The sequence below is a fragment of the Delphinus delphis genome, chromosome 21, assembly GCF_949987515.2.
Source record: "Delphinus delphis chromosome 21, mDelDel1.2, whole genome shotgun sequence".
Lineage (NCBI taxonomy): Eukaryota > Metazoa > Chordata > Mammalia > Artiodactyla > Delphinidae > Delphinus > Delphinus delphis.
The window spans coordinates 22,132,172-22,155,685 of record NC_082703.1 but is presented as its reverse complement, the minus strand read 5'-3'; the positions used below and the strand labels follow the sequence as shown (position 1 = coordinate 22,155,685).

At 41.4% G+C, this 23,514-nt stretch overlaps 1 protein-coding gene across 2 annotated transcripts in view; it reads left to right on the top strand.

Annotated features, from left to right (window-relative positions):
* The window catches only part of SNX25 (sorting nexin 25), a 108,610-nt gene that overhangs the window by 12,927 nt on the left and 72,169 nt on the right, over window positions 1–23,514 (top strand). For both annotated transcript variants that reach the window (XM_060001144.1, XM_060001143.1), the window contains exons 2-5: window positions 13,175–13,259; window positions 17,368–17,584; window positions 21,167–21,339; window positions 22,478–22,664. In XM_060001144.1, the coding sequence (XP_059857127.1) occupies window positions 13,175–13,259; window positions 17,368–17,584; window positions 21,167–21,339; window positions 22,478–22,664 (662 nt within the window). The remainder of the gene's footprint in view (window positions 1–13,174; window positions 13,260–17,367; window positions 17,585–21,166; window positions 21,340–22,477; window positions 22,665–23,514) is intronic.

Below are 23,514 nucleotides of genomic sequence, written 5' to 3'. Positions count from 1 at the left end.
GTAGTTAAAGCTACAGGTCCATGAGACTGCCGAGGGTGGCCTGCCGTGGTTGAGAAGCAGCAAGCTGAAGGGCAGGCAGAGGAGGGAGAAGGACGGTGCATAGGAGAGAGAAACCCAGAGAAGCCAAGAGAGCAACAGGGACCCAGTGGCCAGAGGTGCTGGGTGAGGTGGGGGGAGTCCAGAAAGAGGGCAGGGAAGTGTCCTTGCATTTGGCCCTGGACACCTGTGCGGGTGGTGTCTGGGGAGGGCAGGGTGGACGTGGGGCAGATGTGGTATTTATCCTCTCAGGTGAGGGGTGGGGGACAGGTGGGGAGGCTGAGGCGGGGTGCACGGTGCCCCCTGGGAGCTTGGACGAGAAGGAGAGAGGGCGGCGTTCACAGGTGCGTGTGGTGCTTGTGCTTTGGGAATTTTTGTTGTTGAGGAGAGATTTAATCACATCTTTGGGTTAAAGAGGAAGCTTGAAAAGTAGAGAGGGAAATCCCAGAGACAGGATGCTTGCTAGAGCAGCGCCCAGGCTGACGGGACCAGAGCACTGGTGGAGGGTTTAGTCTTGAGACTAATGGGAAAGAGGTAAAAGTGGGAGCAGAGAGAGAAGCTCGCAGGCAGCCGGCAGGGAGCTGAGATGTTTCAAACTGGGTTGCCTCAACTGTCTTGGTAACTGAGAGGCAAATTAATTGCCCACAGTGAGGAGGATGGCGTGTTGAGGTAATTTTTAAGACAGGTGGAAAGAGCTTCGGTGAATCCTTTGTGACTGCCCCAATTTATGTAAAATGATTGCTCTACTCCTGTCTTAAAATAAATCTTCCAAAGAATAAAACAACTCAGCTTTTTTCAGGGGTCATAATCTTTTGTCGTCACGACCACTTAGTGGTGTTTCTCAAGATGGGGTCTAAGGATTTACAAATAACTTAGGAATTCTTGCTAAAAAATGCTGTATGTCAAAGACACACCTTATAAACTTTCTGAATTAAGAATCTTTGTGGGGGGAGGGAGGAATAGGATCTAGAAATCTGCATTAGAACAGATTCCCCAAGTGATTCTTGAAAATGAGTTAGTGTATTTTCAGGCAGCGGATGGGGGCCTCCGGATGTCAGCAAGGGCCGAGGAGACTTGGAACCGCGTGCGGTGTCCGTGTCTGACGGACCCACACATGAGAGTCAGCGTTGCTGCATTCTCTCTGCTCAGAGGTAGAGTGGCTGCCGCACTAAGGCTTGTCTTTAATACCATGTTTCTCATGAGGGAAGGTTTTATTCTTTGAATTTGAACACATTTATTTTAGATAGAAATGGAAGAAAGAATTTTTATGATCTAGACCTAGGCTGGGGCAGATGATTTTTACTCTCCAGTTAGGAGGGATGTAAAAATTGGCCTGTTTGAATTGTATTTTTGGTTATTTTGCAACTAGTAGTTTTATGGTAGTAATCCATCTCACGCACCTCAATATCTTGTACATGTGTGTTATCCGGGCCACTGCCCAGAGCTCAGCTTTTCGCTTCAAGGGAACTATGAAAATAGAAATCCCGCTGGAATTGGAATCAAATTACCAATGTGATATTTTTCTAACCAGGTCCTAAATGTCTTATCACCAGTTTTCATTTAAAAGCCAATCAACAGATTTAATAAGAATGGTATTACGGTATCCAGGACAGTAACAGAGTTTAAAAAAAAAGTGATTGCTTTCATTACTAAAGATCTCTGTGAAAAAAAGCAGTTCTGTGTGACTCATTGAGTTGTTGGGTTACATGATAGCTTTGAAGCAGGGGCAACCACTCTTCTACATTTATGTTCAGTGGTTTCAATGCGAACTCTTATGAAATGAGAATAATTTTTGTAACTTCAGTACGTATGACCTTCAAAATTCTCATGAAATGATCTCATGGATTGGTTGTATATTTGAGTAGCTGTTCTCCTGTGACCTGGACCGGAGTGTGGAATGTAGAGGAGATACCAGAATGGGAAGAATGTTAGAATTCCTAAGCAGAGCCTGCCCCATTGTTAGAGCTCATCAGTTACTCGATTATGAGCTTCTGTTCCATCAAGGATAGATTAAGCCCCTTGAGCACAGAGAATGTCATGTATTTACCTTTGTCTCTGGTACCCAACTAAGTGGCAGATGCACAGAGTCCTTAGTATGTGTGAGATGATTAAATGAGTTGATGGAAATGTGATTTATATCTTGGAAACCTCTGATTTCCCTTATGAGCTCAAAATTACAATGGAAGCCAGTGATAAAATGGCTACAGAATTTTTATTCCTACAGACCTTTGCAGGAATGCAAAAAGCTAATGCCAGTTTTCAGTGATCTTTCCTAAGCCAATGTGCTTTTTCTTCATTCTTCTCCCCCAGCCCTAGTCTTTGTTCTATATTTGCCAGTTTAGACAAACTGCTGCTGCCTGTATACTTTCAAGTGCATGTTATAATTTCAGTTTCCAAATCTGTGTCTGGTTTGAAATATACTTAAATTTCCCTTGTAATCAAGTGGAGTGTGTTTTCTAAGGATCTTCAGACTTGAGTCCTTGACATTAGAAATGAAGCACATATTTTCTTCCCACGAGTCTTAATTCTTCCAACTGAATGGAAAAACAATCTTTAGTATATTAGCCTATCTCAAGAAATACCTCTATTGATCAGTTAATAGAGATTTTGCATTTGCATTAATAATCATTTTTCCCTTAGAAAGCAGATTAATCACCAAGAAACATTATTAAAGGAATCTGCTTGTGATACTAGTCAAATCTGAAAGTATGATAGGTCATAATACTAATCACGTGTAATATAACTATAATCACTCTTTGATTAACATCGTAAAAAATTTGGACTAAGACTTTTGGCACCATAATAACAATCTATATTTGAATACTGTTTTGTAATGTAAAAAAACCCCTTTTACGTGCATTATCCTTCTTGAGGTGCATAACAATCCTTTAGTATAAATAGGGCAGGCATTATTTAAACTGAATCTCAGAGAAATGGACATGTTCATTATAAGCAGCAAGAAAATGGCAAAGAATCAACTATTGCCTACTTTTACCTGGGTCTCAATTAAGTGCTCTTGCCACTATCGTGTGATGTCATATGCTTTTGCCATAGTAATAATAATGGGGTTATGCTCCATCCTGAAGCACATTTGAGTTTCAGGTTTGTTCAGAGAAAAGATGTAGCTGATTTCGTGCCCAGTCATAGGATCTAGTCTCAGGATCTATCCTGATTATCTTTCATTGTAGAAATGGAAACAGAACCTTGATTCCTACATCCGCATGCAGGCAGGGTTGGCCTTCAGCCTGAACGCAACAATACTTCGATAACTGGAGTAATAAGCTACAGAAGCTACTGATAATCTAATCTACCATTGATCTCTTGCCAAATTCGTTTAGGTAAAATCATGATAGAGATTTATGCTTCCGGAGGCCAGAGTGGTTTACTTTACTGTGTAAGTATCCCTGAGGGTAGAGAAGGCCCTGACCTGCCCGTGTGGCCATCACTCATCTCCCCACCTGGAAATAAATACCCTGCAGTGTTGGGCTTTCAAGGCACGTAGGTTAGTGTTGGTTGAAGAGTCTGGAAAGGGACTTTTCCTGTTCAGCTTTGCATAGTTTGTGCTTCAGTGTCCCCTACCCCCCACGCCCTGTTGTCCCTTCAGTTTCTCGTTGGCTGATAGAAGACTCTGCTTGAAGCACATCAACATTCTCGAGGCGCACAGTCCTTTGCAGTCAGAGTCCAAATCCACTGTATGGTTCACAGACACTTTTAGTATTTTTTAGAACATTTTTGGTGGTACTACACTTAGATCAATAGCATGGAAAGGAATATGTTTTTCATTTAAAATGGGAAAAAATGGTGAGGCCAAAGTAAATACGCAGTAGTTATAGTTAAATTACAGTATAAGTCAGTCAAAATAATATATTCTAAATCTTTCATTACATAAAAGATGCTCATGATATAATATTGAGCATGAAAAACCAGGTGCAGAACTGTGTGAGTACTGTGATCCTAATTTCTTCAAAAGTGTATGAAAATAAGGGCTTCCCTGGTGGCGCAGTGGTTGAGAGTCCACCTGCCGATGCAGGGGACACGGGTTCGTGCCCCGGCCCGGGAGGATCCCACATGCCGCGGAGCGGCTAGGCCCGAGAGCCATGGCCGCTGAGCCTGCGTGTTCCGAGCCTGTGCTCCGCAACGGGAGAGGCCGCAGCAGTGAGAGGCCCGCATAACGCAAAAAAAAAAAAAAAAAAAGTGTATGAAAATAAAAAAGTACCAATAGTAATTTTTATAATTAATAATGTGTTGTCAGGCATTGTTTAAGTGCTGCATGTGTGTTAACTCAGTTAATGCTCGTATCAACCCTAAGAGGTAGGTACTGCTGTTATCTTTGTTTTACAGATGAGGACATGAGGTACAGAAAAGTACGTTGTCCAAAGTAAGTAATAGTAAGGATTGGAGTCGCTAACTAGGAGGAAATAGACCAAAATATCAATAGTGATTATCTCTGGATAATGGTGTTATCAGTTGATTTAATTTTGAATTGCATCTATAATATAGAATGTGTCTCTGCACTTGATATAATTAGAAATAGTATTTTTAAAAGAAATTGAAGCATCTTTGGAATCTAGAAAAACCATATGAGAACATTTGTAGGTTTGAATTTCAAAGAATAGCTTCTCCTAATATCTAAAACAGAAATTATTCTTAAGAGGGGTAAAAACACACAAAACCACTACTTTCTGTCAATACAGTCTCCCTAAATGATAACCTCTCAGTATATGTTTGACAAATTTCTTTTAGCGATAAGGAGAACAAGACCTTTTCTAACTCATGGTTAAACATTATATGATTTCAATTTTCTTAAATTTACCAAGGCTTGATTTGTGACCCAAGATGGGATCTATCCTGGAGAATGTTCCATGTGCACTTGAGAAGAAAGTGTAATCTGTTTTTGGATGGAACATCCTATAAATATCAATTAAATCTGTCTGGTTTGTTGTGTCATTTAAAACTTGTGTTTCCTTATTAATTTTCTGTCTAGATGATCCGTCCATTGGTATAAGTGGGGTGTTAAAGTCCCCCACTATTTTTGTGTTGCTGTCGATTTCCTGTTTTATAGCTGTTAGCATTTGCCTTATGTATTGAGGTGCTCCTGTGTTGGGTGCATATATATTTATAATTGTTATATCTTCTTCTTGGATTGATCCCTTGATCATTATGTAGTGTCCATCCTTGTCTCTTTTTTTTTTTTTTTTAACATCTTTATTGGAGTATAATTGCTTTACAATGGTATGTTAGTTTCAGCTTCACAACAAAATGAATCAGTTATATATATACATATATTCCCATATCTCTTCCCGCTTGCATCCTTGTCTCTTGTAACATTCTTTATTTTAAAGTCTATTTTATCTGATATGAGTATTGCTACTCCAGCTTTCTTTTGATTTCCACTTGTATGGAATATCTTTTTCCGTCCCCTCACTTTCAGTCTGTATGTGTCCCTAGGTCTGAAGTGGGTCTCTTGTAGACAGCATATATACTGGTCTTGTTTTTGTATCCATTCAGTGAGCCTGTGTCTTTTGGTTGGAGCATTTAATCCATTCACATTTAAGGTTATCGATATGTATGTTCCTGTTACCATTTTCTGAATTGTTTCGGGTTTGTTTTTGTAGGTCCTTTTCTCCTCTTGTGTTTCCCACTTAGAGAAGTTCCTTTAGCATTTGTTGTAGAGCTGGTTTGGTGGTGCTGAATTCTCTTAGCTTTTGCTTGTCTGTAAAGCTTTTGATTTCTCCATCGAATCTGAATGAGATCCTTGCCGGGTAGAGTATTGTTGGTTGTAGTTTCTTCCCTTTCATCTCTTTAAATATATCATGTCACTTCCTTCTGGCTTGTAGAGTTTCTGCTGAGAAATCAGCTGTTAACGTTATGGGGATTCCCTTGTATGTTATTTGTCATTTTTCCCTTGTTGCTTTTAATAATTTTTCTTTGTCTTAATTTTTGTCAGTTTGCTTACTGTGTGTCTTGGCATGTTTCTCCTTGAGTTCATACTGCCTGGGACTCTCTGTGCTTCCCAGACTTGGGTGGCTATTTCCTTTCCCATGTTAGGGAAGTTTTTGACTATAATCTCTTCAAATATTTTCTCAGGCCCTTTCTCTGTCTCTTCTCCCTCTGGGACCCCTCTAGTGAGAATGTTGGTGTGTTTAATGTTGTCCCAGAGGTCTCTTAGGCTGTCTTCATTTCTTTTAATTCTTTTTTCTCTATTCTGTTCCACAGCAGTGATTTCCACCATTCTGTCTTCCAGGTCACTTATCCGTTCTTCTGCCTCAGTTATTCTGCTATTGATTCTTTCTAGTGTATTTTTCATTTCAGTTATTGTATTGTTCATCTGTTTGTTCGTTCTTTAATTCTTCTAGGTCTTTGTTAAACATTTCTTGCATCTTCTCTATCTTTGCGTCCATTCTTTTTCTGAGGTCCTGGATCATCTTCACTATCATTATTCTGAATTCTTTTTCTAGAAGGTTGCCTATCTCCACTTCATTTAGTTGTTTTTCTGGGATTTTCTCTTGTTCCTTCATCTGGTACATAGTCCTCTGCCTTTTCATTTTGTCTATCTTTCTATGAATGTGGTTTTCATTCCACAGGCTGCAGGATTGTAGTTCTTCTTGCTTCTGCTGTCTGCCCTCTGGTGGATGAGGCTATCTAAGAGGCTTGTGCAAGTTTCCTGATGGGAGGGACTGGTGGTGGGTAGAGCTGGGTGTTGCTCTGGTGGGCAGAGCTCAGTAAAACTTTAATCTGTTTGTCTGCTGATGGGTGGGGCTGGGTTCCCTCCCTGTTGGTTGTTTGGCCTGAGGCGACCCAGCACTGGAGCCTATGTGCTCTTTGGTGGGTCTAATGTTGGACTCTGGGAGGGCTCACGCCAAGGAGTACTTCCCAGAGCTTCTGCTGCCAGTGTCCTTGTCCCCACGGTGAGCCACAGCCACCCCCAGCCTCTGCGGGAGACCCTCCAACACTAGCAGGTAGGTCTGGCTCAGTCTCTAGTGGGGTCACTGCTCCTTCCTCATGGGTCCTAATGTGCACACTACTTTGTGTGTGCCCTCCAAGAGTGGAGTCTCTGTTTCCCCCAGTCCTGTTGAAGTCCTGCAGTCAAATCCCGTTATCCTTCCATGTCTGATTCTCTGGGAATTCCTCCTCCTATTGCCAGATCCCCCAGATTGGGAAGCCTGACGTGGGGCTCAGAACCTTCACGCCAGTGGGTGGACTTCTGTGGTATAAGTGTTTTCCAGTTTGTGAGTCACCCACCCAGTGGTTATGGGATTTGATTTGATTGTGATTGTGCCCCTCTACCATCTCATTAGGTCTTCTCCTTTGTCTTTGCATGTGGGGTATCTTTTTTGTTGAGTTCCAGTGTCTTCCTGTCAATGACTGTTCAGCAGTTGTGGTTCTGGTGCTCTCGCAAGAGGGAGTGAGCGCACGTCCTTCTACTCCGCCATCTTGAACCAATCCATGGTTAAACATTATAAAGCACAATCCAGGAAACTGATTCTGATCAAACCAGGTTTTGTTTGAATACTTAAAAACTTCACCAGTGATAGAAAGTGTAGAGGCACGTACGCAATAGAACATCTCCAGGACATGGACACTTTGCTCTCTGCAAAGTACAGCCTCAAAAGCAACAATGCTTTGGGAACACTGTTCTATTATGTAGTGTCTTAATTTTGGTGACTTAAGTTTCAGCCCTTCTCTCTTGCTTTTGTTTCCACTATACCTTTACCTTCAGAAAACCAAGAAATCTGCTGTTAAACCAACCAGCTGATTAGCCTCAACTTGTCGCAAGTTGATTCCATTTTGAGCTTTATTAGTGATAATAGCTGTACTTTGCTATATGTGCCAGGAATACTGCTAAATTTTTTCCGTGAGCCAGCAATTACAGACCAGATGCCCAGCGTTCCAATGTGGCTCAGGATTTGGTCCAAACAGTGTAAGCCCACAGTGTTTAGAGTAAAATGAATTACTTGGAGATATGATATAAAATTCTTGATTTCCGTTTTTTGTTGGAAACAGTTGGGACCCCGAGCAACCCCCTTAACTCGTTTATTTTCCTGCCAGGCTCTTGCTGTCTTGTTTCTTTTTTGGACCCTTGCTATTATTTCCTTTAATTCTCTGAGGTGTTATAAGCCCACTTCAGCTAGAGAGGGAGTGGCTGGGACAAGGACTTACCATTAGTAAGAAGTTCTGTTGGACTTGGGAGCCCTCATAATTCCTCACGGTGGCCACTCGGCTTCCATTCTGACATGACTGCTGTCATTCATGTCACAGCCTTTCGTCAGGGTCTTCCTATCTTCCTCAGAAGGGATATGTGTGGGTCCTTTGTTTCTTTGGTTTTGATTAAATTATTTTTTGAGGAGGAGGCAGAATATGGTTGGTTTGAAAGGAGCCATGGTTTTGAGAATAACATAGTTTAAGAATGAGAATATTAGTCATGAGATCCCGGTAGACTGTCAGATGCTGAAAATACTTGGAAACACTCGGCCACGTGACAACTCCACGTGGATAATGATGATTGGGGGTTTGTGTTTGTTTTCCTAACATAAGTCACTCTTTCAGTAGCTTTACAGGAAATTATACCCATCACTCCTTCAATTGCTTTTCCTTTTAAAATAAACCAAAATAAATAATTTTTTTTATTATTGTTGAAGTGTATAGCAAAGGAGAGAAACATTTGTTTATTTGAGTAGCTCAGGTAATAGGCATGAAAGGAATTACCAGTCATGGACTGGCTGTTCTAGCCCCAACTCTGCTCCCACAGCAAGGAACACAGTAAGCAATGTCATCCTTGTAAACAATGGAAAATGAGGTGTATGTCTCAGCTGGATTCCAGATCATTCCTGGTTGTCTAGTTGCTAATGGTGTCAGAGTACACAGGTCTCTCCACGTGGATTCTCTCCGAATGTTGTTCCCTCAGGAGAGGGTGTCTTTACTCTGACACAAAGACAATTTGAGTGTATCATGGCTATAGACTAACAGCTGACGTTCAGGAGTAAACAGAAAGCTGATATGTACTCAGGAAAGGGTTTGTTGATATGGCATCTATTCCTTGTTGCTGAGAATCATATATCAGAGAAGAGCTTTCAGGTTTTGCCCTGTCTTTGGAAAACGTTTTCTTTGGTTTTTATTTATTTAGTTTTTGGCTGTGTTGGGTCTTCATTGCTGTGCGCGGGCTTTCTCTAGTTGTGGCGAGCGGTGGTGCGCGGGCTTCTCTTGTTGTGGACCATGGGCTCTAGGCACGCTAGATTCAGTAGTTGTGGCTCACGGCCTCAGTAGTTATGCCTGGCGGGCTCTAGAGCTCAGGCTCAGTAGTTGTGGTGCATGGGCTTAGTTGCTCCGCGCATGTGGAATCTTCCCGGACCAGGGCTCGAGCCCATGTCCCCTGCATTGGCAGGCGGATTCTTAACCACTGCGCCACCAGGGAAGCCTGGAAAACGTTTTCAAAATGAGCAATTATATGTTGAGGCTGCTCACTTTCTCTCCCCAGGGAACTCACTGAGTGATTAAAAGTGATCTTGACAAGTTGGTTCTAAGCTAGGTTTACATCTTAAAATGAAGACAGGTTTCATTTATTTTAATTAAGTAAAAAATAAGGTGTATTTTTTACATGGCAGGGGTTCTGGTTCACCAAACTCCCATCTATCTTAATATTGGGATATGGAGGCCAAACATCAGATGAGGGTGGACTGCTCAGACTGTACTCGAAGTCCTCAGTTCTGGATCGAGTAGTGAAGACTTCTGTCACTTACCCTTTGTGACAGAGGGAGAAGGATGCCCATTTTTCTCTCACCTTTCCTAAAACCAGCATTCTTAGGAAAGTGGTTGTCAGGAAGAGGCAGGCTTTCCCTGAGGGATGGGAGGGACCTGCGTAGTGCAGAGAGAGGGAGGTTAGCATTTGCTGTAACACATCTTTTGGGGAAGTCTCTGTCGTGTGGAGTTCCTTTTTTCAAACCTATAAATGGAAGGAGAATGAAGACAGGTTTTGCTCCACTGCCCTCTGGGCCACAGGAATGCACATGTGCCTCTGTTTTAGTGCCGGCCTTCTCCCTTTCCTTCCCTTCCTCCCCTTCTTTCTCTCTTTCTCCACCTCGGGATAATGATTAATTAGTGAATTCCATCTCTGTGATCTGAAAGAAAAGGAGTATGTAGTGACTAATCTACACTCATGTAGTAGTTTAGTCACGAGGAGATTCTGGCTCCATAAATATTAAATCCTTAAAAAAGGAATTTCCATGCATGGTTACGCAGTTACTTTGGGCCCGTGATGCTTTCTTTTATCTTCCTGTTCTCCTTACTTACAGACTCGCCATCAGGCTGTGAGGATGGGACAGGGCTGAAGAACTGTTTTTTCTTTCTATTAAGGGCCAGTGACCCCCTGGGGGATGGGGTGCAGGGAAATCCAAAATCAGTTTGGAAAATGAGATGGAAAAAATAATAGCGCTTTTAGGTAAAGAGCCAACATAGAAAACGTTATTCTCATCTAAGCTTTTTAAATTAAAGAGAGTAAAGGTCTAATTCAGGTGCAGTGAGTAGTGACAAACATGTTTATTGTAGGTATTACATCTAAGTATGAAGCAGAGAGAGAAAAGAAATATGCAGACAGATGACAATAATTAGTAAAGCCATAACTAGGGAGAGAAAGAAAAGATAAAAAGTAAGAAACTGTTTTGAAGGAAGTTGTAACGATAGACACAGGAGCTCACAATATGCTTAGATATGCATGTGCTGTCGTATTCACACCCGCTTCTCTCCCAGCCCTTAAAGACAGTTTCCATTTTAAGAACCCAAATTCAGGAACTTCTCAATTAAGCGTTGTTTGGCTGTGGTTTCATCATCGGTTAGTACTGTGCCTGAAAACTGCCATACCTATATTTGGGAAGCTATAACAGACTGCCGAAGACTTGAGAAGTTGTGATTAAAGTTATTTATCAGTATAGCGCTCTAAAAGTATTAACTCAATTAAAATTTTGTCCCCAGTTCATAAGTTGTTGAAATATCTGCCTGATGTTCTAAAAAGCACTAGAATTTAAAAATTCTTATCTCTTTAACTTTTTTCTTTCACAAACTAAAATTTTTTAAATTGCAGTAAAATGTACTGACCCCTTAATTTTATAACAAGCTACTCAAGAGACTAGAAAATGGTTTTAAACGCATGAGAGTATATTTCTTCTAGGAATAAAGTGGCTTTTGTCTATAGGATTATGTATGATTAAGGTTTTTTTCTAAAAATGATTCCTTGGGAAAGTGTTGAATGTTGTATGTTAATTTGTAGCATAAAGGGATTCTTGAGGCTTTTAAAAGTGTTTCAGCTAAGGAATCTCAAGACTATGGCATTTGGGACTTCCCTGGTGGCACAGTGGTTAAGAATCCGCCTGCCAGGGGACAGAAGTTGGAGTCCTGGTCCGGGAAGATCCCACATGCTGCGGAGCAACTAAGCCCCTGCGCTACAACTACTGAGCCTGCACTCTAGAGCCCCCGAACCACAACTACTGAGCCCATGTGCCACCACTACTGAAGCCCGCGTGCCTAGAGGCCGTGCTCCACAACAAGAGAAGCCACCGCAATGAGAAGCCCCCGCACTGCAACGAAGAGTAGCCCCCGCTCACTGCAACTAGAGAAAGCCCGTGCGCAGCAACGAAGACCCAATGCAGCCAAAAATAAATAAATAAGTAAATTTATTGAAAAAGACTATGGCTTTTGTTTTTTAATAACAGTGATCACAAAAATGGTTGATACTCTTGGCATTTGACCCATGGGTAGTGTGAAACTAAGCCAAGGACTAGAAGTTCTCTGCTCATGGTCGGGTGGTCCAGGGCCATGGGGTTGTTTGCAGCTGTGTTGGGGTGGTCTGCCCAAGAACAAAGGGACTTCCTCATGCTCATTTACTGGATGAAGGTGATGCTAACATGAGCCATTTAGATCTCCTGAGTGACTGTGGTGGTGCTAGTAAAGCACTTGTAATATTTCACATGCCTAAAGAAGTGCTCTACGTTCCACTACTAGTAACTTTTTTTTATTGCTCTGAAACCAATAAGTGGCCCAGTTACATTATACATGCTTTTGATCACTTTGGTATGTGATCAATTAAAAGTTTTCCTCTTTAATGTCATCTTACTAGCCAGATAGTGGGATTTAAATCTGATACATTGCCTCTCTCTGTTTTTGTTTTTTGTTTTTGCCAGCTAGTATCTTTTTATAATTAAAAACTTAAAATTTACTGTTACACAGACACATGTGGAGGAAGAAGTTAAAATCCTATGCCTCTGCCTATTAAAGGAAACCACTTTTAATAGTTTAGCATGTGTGCTTCCAAGCATTTTCCATCGTGGAAAACTTTCCATGAAGGCATATGTATCCCTAATTCATTCCTTTTAAGGGTTGCGTTATATTGTAAAATATGAGCATATCATAATTTAACTCTTTGGCTATTGATATGCACTTGGGCTATTTCCAGTTTTTTGCCCTTACAATCAACACAGCAGTGAAATTCTTGGTATATATACTTTTTTGCAACGTGGAGGTATTTTATGCTGGCTAGATCCCTAGGAGTGGAATTGCTGAGTGAAGGTAGTGCATTTAAAATAACTCTTATACTTTGTGTCTTATTTTAGAGAAATCTTCTCCATCCCAGGATTCAACACAGCGTCTCCCTTGTTTCCTTTAAATGCTTTTTTAGTTGAAAAAAATACTTAGCGTTTTAATCACTTTGGAGTTATTTATATATGAAGTGTGAGATAAGACTCTAATCTTTTTTGCCACATGAATATCAGATTGTCCCAACACCACTTATTGAGTCGTCTGTTTTCCTCACAGATTTCAAATTCTTTCTCATTATGTTCTTAATTCTCACATATAGATATGTATCTATATATAGGTATTTTTGTACTTTCTACCATTCTGTTGATTTGTTTATTCCTACACTGATATCATTACTGTTTTGATATCTGGTAGGGAAAATCCTTCCTTAATTCTTCTTTTTCAAAAATTTCCTAACCTTAAGCATTTATTTACTTTTCCAGAAGAACTTTATAGTCTGTTAAGCAATATTTTAGTGCCTGTTTAAATGGTTTTTCATACCTTTGGTTTTATTTTTATGTATGATTTATTCATTCAGTAATATGCATTTTTTATTCTTCTTCTTCCATTTCAGAGTCCTGTGTGTGGAAACTCACACGAGTCAGTTCAGTCTAGAAGGGTAGTCATTTCTCATAACATGGACAAGGCTCTGAAAGAAGGTAAGGATTAAGTTAGGATATATAATTACCATGGGAAGCAATTCATTATGTTCTAAAAGGAAAATAATCATTCCTAGCAAATTTATCTATCCTTGTCTACATGTTGCATTTGAATTTTTTCTTCATGAATTTTTACTTGAAGACTTAATAAATACATCCATATTTTAGTTAAATGGATGGGATCTAAACATTGATTAAGTAGGAATTTGCAGGTCACATGAAACTACCCAGCTAAGTGGAGCTAGTTCCAGGATAGGAAGCAAGGATCTGCTCTCTGTTACCTAAAGTAGGTATCAGGAAACTTTGTTTCTTTTAGATATAAACTAGAGAAGGTGCGTTGGGGATGAGTACACTCAGGCTCGCTCATGGACAAACCAGTTAACCAAATTTAGGGATATCAGTCAACCTTATAAAAGAATGAAGGACATTCACGTGAAACTTGTATTAAGGATGATTGGAAAGGGGATTGTGGCGGGTACAATATTATCTGTCTAGAAATGGGGACAAGTAAGTGTAATTACAAATATTAAAGTTTAAAAGAGAATAATATATTTTGATCAAATTAAAGTTTAAAAAGATATTTTAAAAATTAAATTTCTAAAAACTGATAATTTCAGTTATATGTACAGAAAAAAATGTCTGAGGTTTTTCAGATGAAAATACATGGTGTTAAATATGAAGTTAGGAGAGAACTGGCAGCTATACCAGACACCCTTAAAAGGTTTTCTCCTGAAGTTACATTTCCTAGAAAACTGACAGAAGATAGACTTTTTTGTTTGTTTGTTTTGTTTTTGCGGTATGCGGGCCTCACTGTTGTGGCCTCTCCCATTGCGGAGCGCAGGCTCAGCGGCCATGGCTCACGGGCCCAGCCGCTCCGCGGCATGTGGGATCTTCCCAGACCGGGGCACAAACCCGTGTCCCCTGCATAGGCAGGCGGACTCTCAACCACTGCACCACCAGGGAAGCCCAGAAGATAGACTTTTAAAAATCTTTTTGACTTGCTATTAAATCTCACTAGATCCATAGCCTAATTTTCACTAGGCTCCCCTGAATTATCTCACTAATGTGGGCCAGAGAATTTAATTCAGTAATTATCGCGTACCTGCTGTTTGTTTGCTCAGTAGACCTGGACTACTCTAAGTAGACAGACTGCTTATACTGTCCAAGGATTAGATGCTGACACAGCGGAAGCAGAGCTAGTACCTCAAAGAGCATGACTTCCCCCTCCCCATAGGCTCAACTTACCTTGTTCATGACCCACTCTTCCTCCCTCCCTCCCTCCCTCCCTCCCTCCCTCCCCCCCCCTTCCCCCCCTTCCCCTCTCTCTTTCTTTCTTGCTGTGTTGGGTCTTCGTAGCTGCACGCGGGCTTTCTGTAGTTGCGGCGAGCAGGGGCTACTCTTCGTTGTGGTGTGTGGGCTTCTCATTGCAGTGCCTTCTCTCATTGTGGAGCACAGGCTCTAGGCGCACGGGCTCAGTAGTTGTAGCACATGGGCTCAGTAGTTGTGGCTCGCGGGCTGTAGAACGCAGGCTCAGTAATTGTGGTGCACGGGCTTAGTTGCTCCGCGCATGTGTGATCTTTCCGGACCAGGGCTCGAACCCGTGTCCCCTGCATTGGCAGGTGGATTCTTAACCACTGCGCCACCAGGGAAGTTCCTCATTCATGACTCTTTACCTAGTGGTATGAAATATCTGTCCATTTTTGTTGAATGAATGAATAGATCAACCAGTGACATAACCTAATAGCCTCAAAATCTTCCCAGAAGATGACTTTCGTTCTGCACACAGAGAGTAATTATTAATTGCATTTTTGAAAACTTTGTACACCGTAAAGGGCCATCTATATGATCAATGAAATTGTTGTTCTTATCATTATCGTTGGGGCAGTTCCTGGTGGAATGCGGACTGTTTCTTTGTGCCAAGAGACTCAGGTCATGGACATTTACCACCTGCGGGGCTCTACCTCTTGGGCATGGAAGATTGCACCCTGAGTTATCCTGGGGAGAAGGCAGAGATGGAAAATGGCTCTCTCGGAGCTTCTCTCTCATACTGTTTACTTAGGTTGAGTCATTCCTTGTTATGAACATTTATAGATAGAGACTTAACCTAGCATCACATTTTCTAGACTACATGGTAGCTTTTTAACTGGTCTCTTCACCTCTAGTAATTCTCTACTTTGTTACCCTAAATCCTCTTTTCAGGTTAATCTAACTAAAGCTGAAAAGTTCTAATCATGTTATTTCATTCTCTCTAATCTTCAGTGATTCCCTCTTACCTACTTATTTCTTTGAGAGCCGTCCTAGAAATTAGATGTATTTGAGTGATAATAGCATCTGAATTTTTGTTGGCTGTTATGCCTTTAGAAGAAAATCTCTTTGCTTGGCAGTGAGAATAAGTGTTCTTTCACTTCTCACTGTGGTTTGTTACATTTCTTACACTTATTTCTTAATGAAAACCATAAAATGATTTTATGATCACGAAGTTCTGTCTTCTTGAATTGACCTAGAAGGTATATTTAAAAACATTTTGTTCATATGTGTACTTGTGTAGGTGAGTGTATGTAGTTAGGTAATACATACTTAGAATCATGGCTTTGTTTTGTACTTTTTATATTTGTTATATTTTTATGATACTTAGTTTGAAGAGGGTTACTGATGAGCTATTGATGGAAGATATGCCTGTGGCTAACATATATCTCTATTACTGAGTACAGATTTTTGTCAGTATTTATTTTTATCCATTTCTCACCAAAACCTATTATCAGAGGAGTATTTTAGGTGTGTAATAATTAGAGTATGCAGTGTGGTTAACAAATGTAGTGAGACATTATGTAGGTGAATATGCCCTTCACATAAATCTTTTAGCTGAAAAGATCTTATTTTTAGAGATTAAGTCTCTTATAATTGCTCTTAATTTCCTGCTTTAATTTGAAATTAAATTTTAATGAAAGGAAAAATGCTTCTATTTTTCCAAACGTTTTGGTTTGCAGATTTATTTGCGACTAGCTAAAAATTCTTTGGCATGAAAACTTTGTTTGATACAAGAGTATGAGAGAAAGAATTGCAAATGAACGAATTAGCAGTGTTTTACTGGCAAGGTGTGTGTCATCATGCTCTTGTTGCTTGGCCTCGGGGTTCCCAGAAGGAGGGTAAAAGGCTATAAAAGCCTGGAGGTCATGTAATCCAGCCCCACCGTCTCAGGAAGTAATTTTTCCATGTCATCCTTGTCCATTAGATACTCAGCTTGTTTAAAAATTTCTTATGATGGAACATTCGTCATCTAATATGGCAGCCTCTCGAATAGCTTTAATGTTTTTATTCGGTTCTTCCTTATGTTGAACAGGAAAAACAACTTCCTGGTGATTTCCACCCATTGGTCCTATTTGTACTGTCTAGAGCAATTTAGAATTAAAAAAAAAAAAATCAGAGGGTTTGGTACCAAGATAGAATATTTAAAGATTGGGCTATCTGAGAAAATCCAGTACCTATGGCCACCACACCCCCAAAATTCTAGTTAGATGAGAATCTCTCATTTTGAAAGGCTTCAGGGAAGAGTGTGTCTTCCCTTGTTTTGTTTTCTACTCTCTTTAAATTTTAAACAGTGAGGGACTTCCCTGGCTGTCCAGCGGTTAAGACTTTGCCTTCCAGTGCAGGGGGTGTGGGTTTGATACCTGGTTGGAGAGCTAAGATCCCACATGCCTCTCGGCCAAAACACCAGAACATAAAGCAGAAGCAATATTGTAACAAATTCAATAAAGACTTAAAAAAAAAAAGGTCCACATATTTTTTTTTTTTTTTTTGCGATATGCGGACCTCTCACTGCTGTGGCCTCTCCCATTGTGGAGCACAGGCTCCGGACGCGCAGGTTCAGCGGCCATGGCTCACGGGCCCAGCCGCTCCGCGGTATGTGGGATCTTCCCGGACTGGGGCACGAACCCGTGTCCCGTGCATCGGCAGGCAGACCCTCAACCGCTGCGCCACCAGGGAAGCCCGGTCCACATATTTTAAAGTGACTACTAAATAGCAGGTGGCCAGCTTCCAGTAGAAAAGCCGTCTCGGTGTCTGTTGCTTTCACCCAAGTTTGACGCGTTGCTCTGTCTCTTCCTGGTAGTGTTTGACTACAGTTACAGAGACTACATCCTGTCCTGGTATGGAAGCCTCAGCAGAGACGAGGGGCAGCTCTACCACCTGCTTTCCGAGGACTTCTGGGAAGTTGTCAGACGGCTGCGCCACAGGCTGAGCCGCGTGGACATGGTCAGAGTTGTCTGCAGTGATGTCGTGAGAGCTTTACTCGCTCACTTCTGTGACCTGAAGGCGGCAGACGCCAGGTAACTGTTATAATGGGAACAACCTCCCCTTCACCTTTATTCACAGTAGAATATTTTCCTTATTGAGAGGGTCGTTGAAGTCAAGACAAAACTCGGGCACATTCATCCTGTTGCTGGCACTCAGCTGGAAATGTAGACATACTGGGGGGGATAATTATAATGTTCTGATAGAGTAAACTTAAAAAATTTTTAACAGAAAACCACTTTGTGGACTTGTTTGCTTTTGTAAATAACTGAAACAGTGACGTGAATTTTATGGAGCCAGCAGCACTATCATGAATGTATTTAGACAGTATTAAGGGTGCCTAGAAACAACATTTAAATATAGCGCTTAACACTCGGAAGAGTGTCAGTGAGTTTTCAGTTTTCAGGAAAGTTTAAATGAAGTTCATTTTTTGTGTGCGTGTGAGTCCTGTGTTAAGAGCTCTGTTGCGTCACAATATCCTGAAAATTGATTTTTAAAAGGAACTCAGGGTTGGAGCATGTGGGCTGTGATTGGAGAAGGTCTTCCAATGTGAAAATTGCTAATATTTAGGCTTTAGTTAGCCTTTTGCTCTGTTACACGGGAAAGGTTTGTGTCTGTGAGTTGACTCTGCCTATGGAAGAAGACTGCAACAAGGCCTTTCTGTGCTCATAACAAATTCTTATTCTCTTAGGTTTGCGGATAGGATTTTAAGTGTTTGTCTTACTCTTGTGTGAGTGACAGCATGGTGACTCATAGCACCTCTAACTGGGACATAGAAAGCAGTCTTACTGCAATAAGTAGCCTTCTGCCTGTTTGCATCTGGACTCAGTTGGAGTAGCAGCAGGCTCCCTACAGCTCCTGTGGCCTCTTCTCATTGACACTGCTCTGCCTCTGCCGTCGGGGACGAGAGAAAGTATTTGCAAAATACGTAAGGGGATGAGTAAGCAGAGGCATCCTCATCGGGCAGGTGGGAACTCACATTCTTCTAAGAAGCCCTGTCTTGCGGCTCTGTCAGAAAGTACTCCCTCTCCTGCCTGTGAGGTTGCTCTGGGGCCTGGCTGCCAAGGGCACTCGGTCGTGCAGCAGCAGCCCTCTGTCCTTGGCTGTGCCGCCTCTTCCCATGAGTTGTCCCCTCTCCCCATGTCCACGCAGCTCAGGTTCACGTGGCCAGAATCCACAGGGCCGCCATATGCCTGTTCTTCTCCAGCTTGCTGACCCCGGTGTGTTTTGCAAACTTTAAAAATAAAACCAGGAATACATTTTATATTGTGATGCAGTTTCATCAAATAATGCTCAGTACCTGTGAAAACTTTGATATTTTTTGTTCTTTACCATTTAAAAAAAATGGCATTTGAGACTAAATTTTATTTTGTTCCTTGTGGGTCACAACCCACGGTTTGAAAAAATTACTGTAGAGCTACAGTTTTCAGATTTCGTGGTCTCAGAATCCCTCTACACTCATAAAAGTTATCAAGGACCTGAAAGAGCTTCTGTTTAAGCGGGTTAGAGCCGTGGTGTCCCAGGACCGGCTTGTGCTGGGTGCGGGAGCGGACGGTGCACATCTCTCAATTCTGAGGTCAGTGGTGATCACCTTGTCGGTTTGTAATTGGCCATGGCGTGGGTATTTACTCCTTGAAATCGGCAGATGCTACAAATCGGAGCTTTTTTTCCCCCTTGGAGAGCCAGTTGAACATTTACCAGCTCACCACTCATCCTATCGGTCAATATTTACCCTATTAGATATTAAACTAAGACTTTTATTTATTTATTTTTTTTCCTGGTATGCAGGCCTCTCACTGCTGTGGCCTCTCCTGTTGCAGAGCACAGGCTCTGGACGCGCAGGCTCAGCGGCCGTGGCTCACGGGCCCAGCCGCTCCGCAGCATGTGGGATCTTCCCGGACCGGGGCACAAACCCGTGTCCCCTGCATCAGCAGGTGGACTCTCAACCACTGCGCCACCAGGGAAGCCCGAGAGTATATTTTTCACTGAGACGTTTATTTACCAGCTTCTGAAATTACTGCTTTTGTGGATAATATAAAGATATTGTGATGAGTAAGCATCACAATAATAGAAACAGAGAATTGATTCCATTTTAGAAGCTCCTTTCCTGTGGAATTCCAGTTTTCTCGTGCCAAGGGTACATTTAGGCTATGCCTAGAAGCTTCTAGTTGATGATTCTTATTAAAGGAAAAAAAATCTACCATTGTTCTCTGACATTATGGATATTTGAAAAAGTGCCAGTAGGTCACTGGTGTTTTGCATATAGATGATCGTGCCCTGGAGGTGAATGCTGGGGATCTAATATCTGATTGTGCATCACTTTCTACAAATCACACAGTGAGAGTGGCAGAAACCTAGGTTCGATGGTTATCTTGGTACTTGCCTGCCCCAGGTAAACAGTGCCCTCGCCCTGGAAATCACCCTTGGTGTACAGGTTTCCACTGGCTGCAAAATGACTGTGGCAGCCAGGAAGCACCCAACTGAGTTGGCCACTATCAGGCAAGAGAATAATAAATTGCATTAATAAAAGCAACGCATCCTCTGGTTGACTGTTAGGCAGTTGTGTGAGGCAGTTTTCCGGTCAGCCTGTATTCATTTCCCAGCTGACGTTCTGTTGGCTGCTTTAAGCCAATCCAGATCATACTTAATTTTTGCCTCTGCTTCCTCTTCCTTTGCCCCATCTGTCTTGTCCAGCATGTTTCAGGAAAACCTAAAGATGATTGTTTTTATGCTGTTACATCAATGGCATCTTTAATTTCACAGCCTCCTTTTTACAATCTGTGCATTTTGTTTACTGGTCAAGCACAGGCATGTTGTTTAAGGCACAAAATAATGCTTGTTTTCACATATATTTCTTCTGTATCTCTGAAATTTTTTTTCCTTTTCACTTTAACAATCTCTGATTATGGTGTAGCGTTAAAGAGTCTGGACTTGAGAGTCAGAACAGGACCTGAGAGTTATTTCTACCATTTGTTACCTCTGTGACTTTGGACCGTTCACGTGATCATTCAGATCCTTAATACTCTCATCTATAAAACGGTGATGATGATACCTGCTTCTAGATGTAGGTGGGAAGATTAAATAATACTGCACGTGTGAAGTGTATGGAAGGGTAATGTCCTTTTGCTCACTCACGGCATGAGAACCCAGAGGTAAGTACTAGTAGTTGGAATAAACAAGTAGCAGATCCACACTGACAGGAGGACGCTGCCGGGAGCTGGTGACCCTGGTTTAATGCTTTGTTAGATTTTTTATTTTTTTTTTGGAGAAATGAAGCTATAGATCACATTTAGGGAGAGAGCTAGGAGACTTAAAAATAATCTAGTTAAAGAGCTGCTCACCCCTTTCTAGATTGTTGCTGTGACTTGGGAGTCGTGTATGAGGGTTGATGCTACTTAAGGTTGGAAATCCCAAAAGGCCATGCGTTTGCATTTTTCCAGATTAGTCTGTGGTTGAGAAAATTACTGACTGTTGATATAGTGAAAGAGTGGACATAGTTATTAAAACTGTGGCGTTGCCCATTTGAAATTTTTTTTTACCTAATGGTACATAACCAAGCTGTTTCTAGAAACGTCTTTCCTTCCCTTTCCCTCTCTTCATGTATTTATTTTTTTCAGACATGAAGAACAGCCGAGGCCCTTTGTGTTGCATGCATTCTTGAGGAACTCAGATGATGAAGTAAGATTTCTACAAACGTGTTCTCGGGTTCTGGTGTTTTGTCTCCTTCCCTCAAAGGATGTCCAGTCTCTCAGCTTACGCATAATGCTTGCAGAAATTCTCACAGCAAAAGGTAGACTTTCATAACTAATTGATATTACTAATGCGATACTTGTGCAAGCTAATGTGCTACATACGAATGTGATAACACTTTATACGACACCTATGCAGACCTTGTATACTGTGGGACATACGGGAATTAAAGTATTTTCAAAAGGTCAGGTTTAAATGTCACTCAGAGAAGGCATCACTTGGCCCTACGTGATAAACAGATGTTTCATATAACATATTACCAAATACATAGTCCACTCTGCTGTTTATAATAGGCAACCAGTCCTTATGCCCACCACAGTGTAGCATCCACCTGGGATAGATTTTGAGTCACCCAGGCCAGTTATGTGCTTTATGAAAGACTGTCTATACTCAAACTCCAGTATGCGTTTGCTTTTTAAAATACCTTTGCTTCAGGATTCATTGGCAATGCCTATATGTGACTTAGAATAAATAGAAGAGGGACTGTACCACAAAATAATGTGGTTGTTAGAAGAAAAGTGTATCCAGGGAAATGCTTAGCTAGGATAAGGAAAAATGGAAGAAGATATCGTCTGAGAGAAACTTTTCCTATCTCAGAATCTCAAACAAATAACGTTGTGTTTGATGTGCCGTGATTTAATATCTCATTTATTATCTCTGGGTTAGCCAGCTGTACCCATTAGCTGGTATAGCTAACCACAGAGAAAAGGGGAACTTTCTAACCTAAAGTTAGTGGGATGAATCTGTCATAGTGTCATTGACTTTTTTAACAACTTCCTCCCTGACGTGTGTTTCACCAGTTGGGAGAATGTTAACTTTCATCTTTTGGCAGACAAAACATATTGAGCCTTATAAAAGAAATCAAAGGGAAAAAAATGAATGTACTTAATTTTGATAGCTTTGTTAACAACTTGGGTTCCAGATGGCTTTCTTTCATTATTCTTTTACATGTAACTCATTTGTTAAAACGGCCACTTGGTTGTAGCCATAACTAGTAGCAAACCCAGAGGGATGGGTAGCTGTGTGTGGGGGTGTGTGTGTGGGTGTTGTGTGTGTCTGTGGCCCATTTGGGTAGTTTTAAAATGTTTCCCAGATGTAGTTTCAATTATATAACATGAAAGCGGTTCCTTTAAAGGAGAATACCCTTTTTAAGTGGTGCTCTCTTCTCTGTCCCACAGTCTTAAAGCCAGTAGTGGAGTTACTTAGTAATCCAGATTACATTAACCAGATGTTGCTTGTCCAGTTGGAGCACAGAGAACAGGTGAATGAACATCACAAGAGAGCCTACACCTATGCTCCCTCCTATGAAGAGTTCATCAAGCTTATTAACAGCAACTCTGATGTTGAGTTCTTGAAGCAACTAAGGTATTTGGTCTTCAATTATAGTGTGACAGTGCTACTGACTATCCTCCTCTACCTAGTTAGGTAAAAAAAAAAACAAAAAACTGTGGTTGTCAGGGAAGAAGAAATGAAGGAAGTCCATAAAACGTACTAATCAGTAACAGCAAAATGTATCCAACTTCTCCCTTGGCAGCGGAATTCGTTCAAAGTATCATGTTTTTCAAATAATTAGGTTATAATAGAAAGCTGTTCAGTTGTTAGAACCTGCGTAGCTGCTCAGGTGCTTACCTTGGAAAAGAAGTGGAAGGAAATACTGTTTTTGGGGGGGGCGGTTTAAAGGATAATTTTTTTAAAAAAATTTATTTATTTATTTTTGGCTGCATTGGGTCTTCGTTGCTGCGCGCAGGCTTTCTCTAGTTGAGGCGAGCAGGGGCTACTCTTCGTTGCAGTGCGCGGGCTTCTTACTGCGGTGGCTTCTCTTGTTGCGGAGCATGGGTTCTAGGTGTGCGGGCTTCAGTAGTGATGGCACATGGGCCTCCGTAGTTGTGGCTTGCTGGCTCTAGGGCGCAGGCTCAGTAGTTGTGGCGCATGGGCTTAGTTGCTCCGCAGCATGTGGGATCTTCCTGGACCAGGGCTCAAATCCATGTCCCTTGCGTTGGCAGGTGGATTCTTAACCGCTGCGCCACCAGGGAAGCCCAATGCTGTGTTTTTAAAATTACAGTGCAGACCATTTGTGTTGATTTTCATTTTTCTTAGGAAATACAGAGGCCCAGGTTTGGGAATAAAGGGTTCTTGACTAATTGTTTTGAGAAAACACATTTGAAATATACCCCAGGAATCTAATTTATAGGGGAATTCAGTCTCCTTTACGGTA